General features: G+C 42.2%; 1 protein-coding gene across 1 annotated transcript in view; it reads right to left on the bottom strand.

The window, feature by feature from the left end:
- Positions 1-14,615, bottom strand: part of STK32A (serine/threonine kinase 32A) — a 92,431-nt gene that overhangs the window by 11,282 nt on the left and 66,534 nt on the right. The window contains exons 7-8 of the mRNA XM_005877651.2: positions 9,601-9,690; positions 2,971-3,068 (exon numbers count right to left, since the gene is read on the bottom strand). Coding sequence (XP_005877713.1) covers positions 2,971-3,068; positions 9,601-9,690 — 188 coding nt within the window. The remainder of the gene's footprint in view (positions 1-2,970; positions 3,069-9,600; positions 9,691-14,615) is intronic.

Raw genomic sequence — 14,615 nt, forward strand, 5'->3', positions numbered from 1 at the left:
GGAAAGGAAGGAAAGGAAAGGAGGGAGGGAGGGAGGGAGGAAGGGAGGAAGGGAGGAAAGGGAGGAAGGAAGAAAGGAAGGAAGAAAAAAGCCCAAGATGCCTCAAAGAGGCCAAAGTGAATTTATCAAGAGTTGGGGTCTTTCAAGTTGAAGCAAAATCTGAAAAGTTAACCTGGTTCTAAGGGGCAGAGAATGCCAAGCCACAAGAAGACATCTGAAGGTTGTTTGTGTTTGTTGGGTGGGGTAAGTCCTGTGAAGGGTGTGTGTGGGTGTATGTGTGTGTGAGTGTGTGTGAGTGTGTGTGTGACTATGTGAAGCTTTGGAAGCAGCAGCATTTTTTCTCGTTGAAGTTCACACCTGTGCTTAGAAAAATAAACTGCACCCCTGCGTTCACTGCAGCATATTCACAAAAGCCAAGATATGGAAACCACCTAAGTGTCTATCAACAGAAGAATGGATGCAGATGTGTCTAGACATACAGGGTGGGGCAAAAGTAGGTTTACAGTTGTTCTTATGGAAAATACAATAATCTACACTAATAAAAGAGAAACATGGTAATTGGCGTACGACCGCTACCCTGCCCATTGGCTAATCAGCATATCCTTATGCAAATTAACTGTCAGCCAAGATGGCGGCCGGCAGCCAGGCAGCTGGAAGCGAACATGAGGCTTCCTTGCTTCAGTGACTGCAGACTCCAACGTTCCCCGCCTGACTTGCCGGCCTCTGAGCTGGCAGTTTGAAACGGATTCAAAAATTTCTCCATCTCTTCATAGATACAGAGAACAGACTAATGGCTGCCAGAGGGGAGGGGGTTTGGGTAGCTGGGTGAAAACGGTGAAGGGATTAAGAAGTACAGATTGGTAGTTATAAAATATTCATGGGGATGTAAAGTACAGAATAGGGAATACAGTGAATAATATTGTAATAGCTATGTATGGTACCAGGCGAGTACTGGAAATGTCGGGGGAGCACCCTGTAAGTGTATGATTGTCTGACCACTGTGCTGTACACCTGAAACTAACACAAAATAATATTGAATGTAAACTGTAATTTAAAAAAAAGATATACTCTTGGAATTAAAAAAACAAACCAAACTTCCCACCTTATTTTGGGAAATACTGGCTAAAGATCTTGGGGACCTTATGTTAGATGAAGGACTTTTTACTTCAGTATGTGAATGGCATTGACTGCAAGCTCCACTTAGAACATTCTATTAAGACTGAATCATTTGGCTGAATGTTTCTCAGAGAAAGGCCCAGATATGTAAACACCAAGTTACTTACCTGGGTGTCTCCCTGTCCCAAAGTCAAAGCGATCTACTGCCTGACAGAAATAGTCAATTGCAGACCTCATAGAGGGGATTTGGGAAGCTGGCAGGATTCTGTCGAATTTGGGTTCCAAATTACAGACTCATCGTAAAATCTATGAGGCTTTAAAAAGACAGGATCTGGAATCTCTTACTTGGACTAAAGAATGCCAAGCAGCTTTTGACACAACTTAGGACAAGTTAATTTTAGCCACAGCTTTAGGGTTATCAGACTTGCTAATCAACTTGTATGTCTGCGAGAGACAAAGCGTCAGTCTTGGCACGTTGACACAAACTTGGGCAACATTCCACGACCGGTAGCTTACTTCTGCAGGCAACTAGACCACACCGTAAACGACGGCCCCCTTGCTTCGGCCGTTGTGGCTACTCGCTTAGAAATTCACCCTGGGGCAGCCTACCACCATGTACAGCCGCCACCACGTCCTCTCCTTATTGGAGGAAAAGGGATTTTATTGGCATGAGTCAGGAGGAATGGGAAAGTATAAAGCCATCCTTTTAGGCGATCCTAATGTGAGGCTACAATTAACATCAGCTTTAAACGCAATGAGACTTGCTCCGGATTGAGACTCTGTAAACTCCAGAACATGTCGTCGAGCAAGGATGTTCTCGCTGGCCGAACTTGACTGACCAGTTAGCAGAACAAGAGTTAAAGCTCTTCACCGATGGGTGTAGCTTCATGGACCAAGGTAAGCTTTGCTCTGGGGTTACGCGGTGGTGACTTTACAAAGAACTTTATAGGCAAAAAACCTTACCCCCAGGGAGGTCAGCACAAAAGGCAGAAACCATTGCTCTCACAAGAGCCCTGCTTCTGGCTGAAGGAAAACAGATACATATACATATGTGTATATATATATATATATACAGCAACCTAATAATAACTTTTCTTCACCTTTCTAAAGCAGAAAAAAGAACCTGACAATACTGATACATCAGATAGATAACAGGGAACTACCATTGAGGTAAAAAATAACATATGGGAGGAAGAAAAAAATATTTTCTTAGAAAAATTCTTCATAGGCATTTTCTTAGTTTAAGAAATATTTCTTTTAGAAGGAAACTACTGTAATTTGCCACTGAACCCAGAACCTAGGAACTTAATGACAGACAGGAATCCAACAAGACAGGGCATGAATCGTGTTGAATTAATAATTCACACTCACCTTGGGGAAGTGTGTCTGAATTAGACTTTTGTACCATGACTGCAAAATGCTTTTCTTTAAACAAACAAATATATTTATACAAGATATTTAGTGGGTCATATGAATTTCTCCTCCCTGGGAGTTTATAATCTCAACATTATTCATTGATTTCTTTATTTTCATGTTTTTATTTATTAAACAGATGGGGTGGCATTGGTCAACATGAACATATAGGTTTCAGGTGTGGGTTTCTATGTTACAAGATCTGTATATTGCACCGTGTGCCCACCACCCATGATTTGATGTGAACTCCCATGCTTGGTCCCCATAGCTGGGAGAATGAATGAATACAGAAACCCCAAGGGTTGCTAACAGCTTCACATGGTATAGCCATTTTCACCTCTCAAACAAACTGCTGGATTTTTATCGCACACAAAAATCCATCTTTTCCATCTAAAAATGGAAATAGCTGGAAGAGGGCAAAGAAATGCAGTCCTACTGTACCCGGCCTCTCAGAAGCTCGTAGGCTGTCACTCCCAGGGACCACCAGTCCACAGCAAAGGAATAGCCGGCTTCTCTCCTCGAGCTGAACATCTCGGGTGCTGAAAACATAGGAAAGTTAGGTCTGTTCTACTCCCCGAGACATTCACAAATCTACTTTCCCAATGGGGTCCCTCAAAGGTGAGACACCAGGGTAGCAGGGAGGCGCGCTTGTATAGATGTCTATCATCCATGGCTCGATTGCTCACAGCAGGCAGCATTTCTAATTTTCTGGACTCTCTCAGAGGCCTCATTCATCAACCAACACAACAGGTAGCCTCGGGCCTTCGTGGACACATTCTTCTCTTATTTAGAACATGCAACCATGAGAAATTAGATCCCATCAGGCCTCAAATGTGTGGCTGCCCCTGAAACCGAGAAGGCGGAGATGACATGGGTGTTGTCTTGACTTGGCAGGTTTGGGCTAAAGGGCTGCAATGTGTTGGCTCTCCATCTGCGTCATCTTGAAAAGGCAAGGGCAGCATTTGCACCTTGCTCTTGGGGGTGAGGGAGGGAGGGAAGAGGGAGTGGACAGTCTGAGAGATATAATGTTTTATATAAACTGTGAGTCACTTACACTTTGTAACATCATTCTTTGAATGGACTGCAGTGGAAAGCAGAGCTATAGTTTATTCTAAGGCCCCCATTGCCCATTCTCTAAGCCAGCGGTTCTCAACCTGTGGGTCGCGACCCCTTTGGCGGTCAAACGACCCTTTCACAGGGGTCGCCTAAGACCATCCTGCATATCAGATATTTACATTACGATTCATAACAGTAGCAACATTACAGTTATGAAGTAGCAACGAAAATAATTTTATGGTTGGGTCACAACATGAGGAACTGTATTTAAAGGGCCAGAAGGTTGAGAACCACTGCAAGCACTTCGACACAAGGTGAACCTTCTACATTCTACATACTCTTCTAAGAATAGCCCTAACTCCTAAGGGGTGGAATAGGGAGAATGGGACACAAAGTAAAGGAAGGTATCTTATCTGCTTGCTCACCACTACATCCCTAGTGCCCAGTATTGAGCCTGGCATTTAAAGTCACTCAAGACACATTGAATGAATGAATGCTGCTGAATCAATTAATCAAGCAATGGTTGCAATTATTAGCCCTGGAGTTGTGCTGAGTTCAAAACTCGCCTTCATTGCTTATTGTCTGTTGGCTGATCTTGAGAATCCTCACCAGCAAAGTCAGAATAAGAAGGCAATCTTTCTGGAGGTGAGAAATTAAATGATGTAGTGCATGCCCAAATCTCAGCTCAGTGTTTGGCACCTAGGTGCTCACAAAATTAGGTGCTCTTCTTGCCCTGGCCGGGTGGCTCAGTTGCATGGAGCATCATCTCATACACCAAAAGGTTGTGGGTTTGATTACCAGTCAGGGCACACACCTAGGTTGTGGGTTTGATCCCCAGTTAGGCTCATAAGGGAAGCGACAAATTGATGTTTCTCTCCTCCCTCCCTCCCTCCCTCCCTCCCACTCACTCTAAAAAATATATATATCAGTCAATGGAAAAAAAAAAATTTAAAAAATATTAGGCACTCCTGTAGAGACGCAAACATCTTATAATAATGGGAATTTTACCTAACCAAGAGCTACACACACTGGACCTTTCTCTGTAGTGAGGTGCTGACTCTGGACAAAGAATATTGTTGGGTTGTGGGTCTGACTTGCCCTGCCCGGTGCCCTCAGTTCTGAGTACAGTCTTATGGGCAGCAGGCACTTAGAGGTAGAATGCTGCCATCCCAGGACCGAGCCTGACTGCACGAGCCCGCCATAGCAGGACCGCGCAGGCCTCCTTCCCACGGGATTCACGGTTCATGCATCACTGCATCCTTTCTATAAGTCACAGTCCCTGTGCGATTTGGGAGGTAATGGCCCTGACCCCATGGTACCCCCCAGACTGGATGGAATGGCCTATAGTTCTGCTTTCCTTTCTCAGTATCTCACAACAAGTCATCTCAGATAGTCCCCAGGGTGACTGACATCTTCCTTAGAGAAGCTGCAGAGAACTTTGAGGGATAAATAGACCATCGTGCTAAGAAAATACCTATCAGAATGGCATTACTCGATAAAAGCTGTGAATCCTGTCATCTTGGATCGTCCTTGGAGTTTATATGAGCATTTTTTTTTACTTTCTGCTTATTCTGTTTTCCAGCATGAGGACATTTGGATATGTGTTCATTCATTCAACAAATATTCACGGTGTGCTAGGCATTGAAGAATTTTGGTAGAACATGAAGAAAAGCACATCAGGCCAACATGTAAAAGCACAATGGATGGGCAAGGCTTTGAGCCCTCAAAGAGCTGGAAAACCAGACAAAGAGATAATGAGGGGCTCTTGTCAACCCTGCCAGAGGATCACCTGCCCCTGAGAGGGTACACACAGAGGTGGAGAGGGACACAACTTCCCTCAAACAGGCACTGGGTGCTTTGTTTGGTTTTTAAAGTATTTCAACCTACATTCAGAAAAGGAATTAAAACATAAAAGAGCAACTTAACCAGTAGTTATAAGAAAATAACCAGGGGACCATTACACAGGTGACAAATAGAATCTTGACCCCGCCTTCATTCCTGTCCTGTTCACAACCCTAGAAGTAATCACTTTGTTGAATTTATGTTAGTAATTTTGTTCCCTTTCTACATAGATTTACTACCTTTACAAGCATTTCTAAGCAATACCTAAGTTTTGACTATATGTTATACACACACACACACACACACACACACACACAAGCATACAAGTGTGGGCAAAAGTAGATCTACAGTTGCGAGTACACTAAACACAAGAGCTTATTCTTGTATTATTACTTACTAATTATTGCATTATTTATTTGTATTATAACTGCAAACATACTTTTGCCCTCTCCTGTCTATATAACATAAGTATATGTGTGTATATATAGCATGTATGTGTATATAACATATATGTAGGTGTGTATATACATCTCATATATGTTAAATCCCACTCCTTGCTTTCTTTGGTGTCTTGCTTTACTTGCTCAAGATTACATGTTATCAAAATTGCTGCATATGGTGTCAGTTTGCTCACAGTCTGCTCACATACTATAATTTACCTGTCTATTCTATAGTTGATATATTTGGATTATTTTCAATTTGGGGAGCATTGTGAACAACCCTTTCATGACTCTCCTGCACATGGAAGATTTCTGTAAGTACATTCCTGCAAGGAGAGCCTCTGGGCATGGAATGTGTGTCTTCACATGCACTACATCACACGGAACTACTTATCAAAGTGGTTGTACCAATAAATACGATGACCAGCAAGGCGTCAGACTTCCTTTAGTCAAGCTCCTTATCCACACTTGGTGTTAACTACGCTTTTGAGTTTTGCCAATCTTGTGAGTGTCTAATTGTCTTTCATTGTGGCTAAAATGGACATTCTCCTGATTACTAGTAAGCTTGGCCATGTTCTCATGTGTTCATTAGCTATTTGGATTTCCATCCTTTGGTTTTCAGATTTTAAACCAACTGGAGAGTAGATTCTGACGTCAGACCCTGAGGGCTGTGTCTACAGCTCCTCTTGGGCAGAGCTTAACTTCTCAGTCTGCAAGTCTCAAGTGGGAACAACAGCAGTACCTGCCTCGTTTAGTTTAAATGACATGATACACATACTTAGAACAATGTTGGGCACATAGGAAGAGCTCAGTATATGTGAGCCATTACACCTCCATTGCCATCAATGTTCGAGACGTATTTAGACTTGGGTTTAACCTGGTCCTCCACCAGTCCTTGCTGTGTGATTATGACCAGGTCAGTTTCTCTCTAGGCCTGATTTTTTTTTGTGTGTGTAAATCTGTGAAATCAGAATAATGGTGAAACCTATTCTATAGGGTTGCTTTGAGAATTTAATGACACAAAATGTTAAAAACTTAGCAAACTGCATGGGCCATAATAAATGCTCAGTTTATGATGCCTGTTATTATTGTGATTACATTATACAGTGAAAATTTAGGTTACAGAAATTCAGTATAATCAGACTGTAAAAAGGGATGTCTTTGCGTGCACATAGACAGAAGATCTGGAAGGAAACCATACGTATCTGTAAGCAGAGGGATTAATTTAATGTCCCCTCTGCTTATCTGCAAGGTACACGGTTTCCATAGTGAATTTGTTTTTGGAGGGGAAGAATGTTTTAATTTAAGCTCTAAGTGATCTGGATTATAGTTGCCCAGACCTAGGAGTAGGGAGAAGGAAGGATTGGAGTGATGGGAGAAAGCATGGACTTAGAAGATTATGAGTGAAAAATGGTTAAGAACTGGCAGACTGCTTATCTTCTCATTTCCAGAGCCAAGGAATTGCTTCATTATATGCTCTGCATCTCATATTAATAGCTGTTGTATATTCCTATAATCTTCATTCAGTATTGAATCCAAGTTTTTTTTCTTTTCAGATATTTTTTTTTTCTGGTTAATTGCTAATTAGTATCCTATAGGAGTGCTATAAAATGAGTGCTGGTGAGGGTTAGAGGTAGATTTTGCTAAGTTTTGGTAACAAGTTATTTTTGTAAAGAAAGATGATTTCCACCCATAATACTTCTTAAGAGAGACTCCCATCCAAAAATCAAAGCCAAGGGCAACTTCTGAACAGAGAAACAAGAAGCCATTCTAACAGTTTGGCCTACTTAAATTGGCTTACAACCATTTAAGAACCACAAATAACATTAACAATTTTTCTCTTTCAGGAAGAAACTTGATTGTCTAAAGTCAGACAGAGCTTGATTTAATCTAGGCCATTTTCAATTACTAGCCACGTGATCTTGGGCAAATCACTTAGCTTCTTGTTTTCCTCATTGTAAAATGTGGATAATTATAACCTGTCCTGTACGATTGTTGAGGGAAAAAAGTGAATGAGTAAATGAATGCAAAACATTTAACACATCATCTGGCCCACAGAAGGCTTTCCGTAAATATTAGTAATTGCTAATTATGAGTGTGAAGGTGGAGAGGCACAGAGAACCTTGCCCAGATTCCAATTTCTAAGCTCCATGTGGTGAAAAGACTAGACATGCCAATTTCAAGGAGAATTAAATTATATGGATCTTGTATTGAAAATTACTGGGGAGAGAAAATAAAGGTGGCCTCCCTTTCCTCCTCTCACCATGGAAACGAGGCCTAGAAACCCCAGATGCACATTGTCTGGTTTGGCTCCAAGAAAATAGTCCTTGATACAGAAGGAAACCCAGGTAACCTGCAGAATTAAACCCATCAGACCAGCAGGCGTGGATAGTCCTTTAAATCATTTGAGTACCATGGGTTTTAGGCAGAAAATAGGCTGAATTATATGTGTCCATTACTTCAGAAATGACAAAATAGATTTATTCCCTCCACTGATAATTGGAAGCCAGAACATTTGCAGTTGTTCAAATATCGGATAAAATGAAGCTCATTTTCCGCCATAGATTTCTTTCTCTTAGAAAGTGATGCAGTCCTGCACGTGGGGGTTCTCTTTCCCTTTCTCTCTTCGGTTGCATGAGGAAAAGAATGAAATATGAAAAGAAAGTGGCATTGTCCTTGCCCTTGATTTCACGTACAGATATCTGGCCTGTGAATTCCTCCGACCACATCTAGCCAGTACAGTTCATTCCACCCCCGACTTAATTTAATGCCACCAGTTTCACCAGTGACACCATCCACTGTAATCATCACAACTAATTAGGGTAAAAGCATGTCCTTTTAATTTTTTTCTCACTCTAGGTAAATTTTAAATAGTCAGGTAAAACCCAATTCCTCATCTTTCAAAAAGGAGAACTCATGGTATTGTGATAAAGTGAAAACGAAAATTGTAACTGTAAGGCACTCTAAACTTTACAGCCCTCTGCATGTAATGCCGTATCATGTAAATAGTGGTTATAATAACACTCGTCGCTTACTAGCATCCTACTTACGTCTGCGTCTGCTTCTCTGATTGCTTCTATGTTTAAACTCCTCCCACCAGAAAGTAAGCTCCATAGGCTGGAGACTTGGTCTGTGTTGCTCACCTCAGGGTCCCCAGCACCTGATACAGCACCACACACCCAGAGCAGTGGTTCTCAACCTTCCTAATGCCGCGACCCTTTAATACAGTTCCTCATGTTGTGGTGACCCCCAATTTCATTGTTACAAATGGAACATAATGAAAGCAGTGATTAATCACAAAAACAATATGTAATTATATATGTGTTTTCCGATGGCCTTAGGCGACCCCTGTGAAAGGGTCATTCGACCCCCAAAGGGGTTGCGATCCACAGGTTGAGAACCACTGACCCAGAGGCAATTAGTAGACATTTACTGAATTAATATTCTTCGTTAGGGAGTGGGCAGCCGCCATCCTAAATAACTGTAAAATAGTGTTTTCCAAAGGTGATGAGTGGCCCTCCTGAATCAACCTCTGATGGGGTGCTTCCTAAATGGAGAACCCCGAGGCTCACCTGAGAGCCATGAAATCAGAAGCTCCCCAGGTAGTCGAGGGGGGCTTGTCATTTCCAGCTGCAAGTCCCTACAGGTGACTGGGGCATAATAAATGGTCTCTACAGGAATGGAAAACAAATGCCTTGCTCTGAGTCAAGACAGCTGCCCCCGAAGCCCATACCCATGTAAGGCTTGGTGCCGGCCATGGTGGTGATCTGCGTCTCCCTGGGCAGCATGGCGGCGATGTTGAAGTCCGTGATGTGCACGTGCCCTGGCGGGAGAGAAGGACCACAGAGAACGTTAAGTCCATTCAACCCAGTGGCACACCCATGCTTCTAACTGGAAGCTTAGTCTGTAAATTCTTCTGTGCTTTGGGTACCAGCAGTGAAAGCTCAATCAGTCTGTCTTCAAATCAATATGTTCTTCAATCAGCAAACCCTCTAGCAAACTGGGAGCCAGAGCATGGTCCACAAAGATGAGTATCTGATTGGAAGTCTGCAGTTCAGCTTCAGAAAGTGTTAACTTGGGGGAGGGGGATGTTAAGAGCGCATGGTCTCATAATTCTACTTGGGCAATTTGTGTCCACAACATTTTAACTTGGTTTAACCTGTGAGTATCAACAGGGAACCAAGAGCTATGCAAAATATCAAATTGCCAATGGTCTCTTATGGGATCTTTTTAAAGAGAGAAACATTGTTACTATAAAGCACATATGAATGGAAATCCAGCAGCTCTTCGAATAGGGCTGCTTTGTTCAAGGTTGTTTTGTTATAAGTTTGATTCCCAGCAGGAGCTATTGTCTGTGTGGAGTTTGCATGCTCTCCCCATGTCTGCATCCCAAAGATGTGCATGTGAGGTGAATTGGTATGTCTACATTGTCCCAGCATGAGTGTGTGTGTGTGTGTGTGTGTGTGTGTGTGTGTGTGAGTGGCCCTGTGATGGAGGGGCGTCCTGTCCAGGGTTGGTCCCCACCTTGTCCTTGAGCTGCCTGGACAGGTTCTGGCCACCCAGGTCCCTAAACTTAAATAAGTGTGTTGAAAAATCATTCTCTTATTTTTATGCATCTTTCATAGATAGATAGATAGATAGATAGATAGATAGATAGATAGACAGATAGATGAAGCTCACCTTTACTTCAGTGTTTAATATTTGAAGTGTTTGGGTCTTTATTTAAAAATTTGGTGATGCTTTTAAAAATATATATATTTTATTGATTTTTTTACAGAGAGGAAGGGAAAGAGAGGGGGAGGGATAGAGAGTTAGAAACATCAATGAGAGAGAAACATAGATCAGCTGTCTCCTGCACACCTCCTACTGGGATGTGCCCACAACCAAGGTACATGCCCTTGACCGGAATCGAACTTGGGACCTTTCAGTCCCCAGGCTGACGCTCTATCCACTGAGTTAAACCGGTTAGGCTTGGTGATGCTTTTGTGGCCAGAACAGGCTATAGGAACTTAACTCTTCCTTATGTCAATTAGCTGATGGGAAAACTGGGTTCCTTATGTGTTATTTTGCTTAAAGTCACAGTTTCCAAGAATCTCCTGATGACATAGGACTTAGTATATCTATTTCTTTGCTAGGAAAGAACCCCTTTTTATCCTTGTTTTTTTTTTTTCTGAAACAACATTAGTAGTTTTTTGTTTTGTTTTGTTTTGTTTTGTCTGTTAAGTAAGAATGCCCCCTAACGGTGTTCAACAAAATAACTCACCACGGGGAAGCAGGGGAAACAGGGGAAACAGTTAAGCTTTATTTACAAAGAGGTTGTAGAAAGACTTTTAGACTGGGACCCAGGAGACTTGCGTCCTACCTTGACCTCTGCCCCTAACACATTGCGACTTTAAGTCCCATTCCTGTATTGAACCTGAGTTTCCCTTCATAAAGAATGGGGTGGGTGGGCTAGCTGATCGCCTGGGCCTCTCTCAGCTCTCACATTCGTGCCGTTGCTGTGAGGGTCTAACACTTAAATCCAGCAGGGAGCACATCTGTGAAGTGCATTGGAGTCTTTGCACCGACAGTGAGAAGGAAGAAATGGGCAGCCCCAGGAGCTCGGGCAGATAAGCTCGTTATGTTAGCTGTTGGCATGAAAGTCATAGGCTGTCAGAGGATCTGGAGGTGTTGGCATTTCCATTTCCGTGCTTCCATGGTTCCAATGAGCTGTGGCTGTAATTGGAGGGGATGCCATCTGACTCTTCATCCAGGTCTCTCAGTCCATACGCCTCCTGCCAAACTTGACTATCTACTCTTTGATGGCATCCAGCCTGCTGCTAAAGATAAACGTCACTGCCTTTATTGCCAAGGTTTGTTTTATGCCCACATAAAATATATATATTTTGTCTGTTAAGTAAGAATGCCCCCTAACGGTGTTCAACAAAATAACTCACCACGGGGAAGCAGGGGAAACAGTTAAGCTTTATTTACAAAGAGGTTGTAGTGTTTGCGTTTGCTTATGTGATTCCATTTTAAGACAAAGTAGCACTCAGCTAGCTAAAAGTAAGGTTTTCTGGCCTGAGTGGTACCAGTGGGTGACTTCGACAACTCACCCTATAGGTGGTCTCAGTTTGTTCTCTCTCTCTGTTTCCCTAGGGGTCATGCTCAGGGCACTGCATCAGTGGTTCACAAGGTTTGAGACGCTGTGGTTGAGAGCCTGTTCTCTGGGGTCAGACTATTTGGCTTTAAGTCCAGGTTCTATCACTAACAGGCTGTGTTATCTTAGAAAGGTGGCTGATCTCTCTGTGAAGGTGGGATGATAATAACAGTCTTCTCATGAGGTCGTTGGGAAGATCAAATGAAATAATGACTGTGGGAGACAGCTCAGCATTTGGTAGGAAGTGTTCAACTGTTGCTGTTTGTCATGATCAAAAACTCCAGAGTTACATAAAGTACTGTGTGTGTGTGTGTGTGTGTGTGGTGTGTGGTGGCGTGGTGTGTGGTGTGTGTGTGTGTGTGTGTGTGTGTGTGTGTGTGTTAATATGATGCCCACTTGATTTTAAGCACATTTTGGGGATCTGCAAGGGAAGAGCTATTAAGATAGCAAGCTTAGTTCTTTTTCACACCCACAGACTAAGTTTTTGCCTTTCACTGTTCCCCAGGACTAGGATGATATTAAGAAACCTACATTATAGATGATGCCATAATTTTATTTTGTCAGATATACCAGGCAGACAGTATTGTTCTTCCCGACACAGCATTTATTTCCCAGATAACTTAAAAGCACAAGAATTTGAGATACTATGAAATTGATGGAATTGGATGGGGTACTTAAATTGGCAGGATATGAAAAAATATATATCAGGACAACTGGTTAGGGGCCATCCAATGTCTAATGCCTTCTCGGGCTCTGAACCAGTGAGTGAGACATTGGGGGAGAACAGCAGCTGGTATCCTCTAAATTAAAGCATATTTAAAGGCAAATTCTGATGTGCAGGGAATGTTTATTCACACCATGGAAAGATTCTCCACTTTATGAAAGGATTTTGCTCCTTTAAATATCAATCTTTTCTGATGATTATGAACCAAGCTGAATCGGTGAGAATAAAACAACGTTTCTGTTTGGTGCTGAATGAATATATATAAGCAATGCGGTATCATACACAGCTCACTTAGAGGAATGGGCATGGGAGGCAGATCAGAAATAGGCAATTATCCTTCCCAGTTGCTAAAATCCCCGGGTAAGAGGTGCATGTGATGGCCTGTCTGGGGCGAAATATACATGTGGACAGAGAGGATAAATGAAACATGGAAAATCACACCAGAAAGACCCTCCAAAAGGCAGGCATTGATTTGCAGTTCAGTTGGTTCTCCCAAGAGCAACTCTACATGCTGAGCTCAGGGTGGGGGCTTACCAGGAATTGGTTTATTTAAAAGTGGTTAATTATGGTCCCTGGGAAATGCCTGAAAGCCTTAGTTTTTCAGAATCTGAATAAATACAATGTAAATAACCTTAAAAATATTCCCCAGAAAGGGATCCCAAAACAATGTTTAGAGAAGAGCTCTCAATATTGTTTGTTTGCTTTTATCCATTTACGTATCTAATCCTTAAGCAATGTTTCTCTTATTAACTGAAAAGATTCTTAAATGGAGTTCAGAATGAAATATAATACAGAAATCCCTATATTAATTTATTATCCAAACCCAAAACTTTGAAAGAGAAAAGGGGTCATTGTAAATATACACTAGATAACAGGTGTAGTTGGGACCGTCCCCCAGGCTGACTGGGATGACTGGGATGTCCCTAAGCAACTGAACCCCGCCCTGCCAAGAATACGATGCCCTGGGGAAGGAAATTTACTTCATCTTGTTTTATGTTGCTATGTCTCTGTATCGGATAGTCAGTGAACACTGGATACTTACCTGAAAAGTGGGTTTAGCTCCCTGCATACACGAAGGAAAGCAGGATGGGCCATTGACAGTGTAGTTACCTGAGAATTAGGGTTCAACAGTATTGTTTAAACACAAGAGCTAGCCTCAGCTGGTTTGGCTCAATGGATAGAGCATCGGCCTGCAGACCAAAGGGTCCCAGGTTTGATTCCAGTCAAGGACACATGCCCATGTTGAGAGCTCGATCCCCAGTGGGGGTGTTCAGGGTCAATGATTCTCTCTCATCATTGATGTTTCTATCTCTCTCTCTCCCTCTCCCTCGGAAATTAATTAAAAAAGTAGGACCCCCCCCCCCACACACACACACAAGACCTAACAAATAGACACATGGACTCTTGGGTATATCCCTTCTGGAATAAAAATAATTCTTTAGTAAAGACAGGTAAGTACCCAGTGTTCACTGACCATCTGATAGAGATACAGCAACGTAAAAGAAGATGAAGTAGTTGACACTTCCTTCCTAAGGGAGAAAGCCCCTACTACCTCATGGATTCATACTAACATTTAACCTTTATCGAGTGATTTCCTTCTGGTAGATATTGCAATCAAGCACTTTATAAATAGTATGTCAGTCTGTTTTTACAATGAGCCTAAGAAATAAATATTTTTTTAATCCCTGGAGAAACTAAGGTAGCAAAGGAAGTTTAGGCAACCTGTTGACCCTCTCTGTGCAAGTGAGTGGGTGAATTGTTGTTATTTTATTAAATTTATCAGGGTGACACCGATGAATAAAATGATATAGGTTTCAAGTGTACAATGCTATATTACATCATCTATACATTTCATTGTGTGTTAACCACCCAAAGTCAAGTCTCC

The sequence above is a fragment of the Myotis brandtii genome, unplaced genomic scaffold (genome assembly GCF_000412655.1).
Source record: "Myotis brandtii unplaced genomic scaffold, ASM41265v1 scaffold524, whole genome shotgun sequence".
NCBI classification, from domain to species: domain Eukaryota; kingdom Metazoa; phylum Chordata; class Mammalia; order Chiroptera; family Vespertilionidae; genus Myotis; species Myotis brandtii.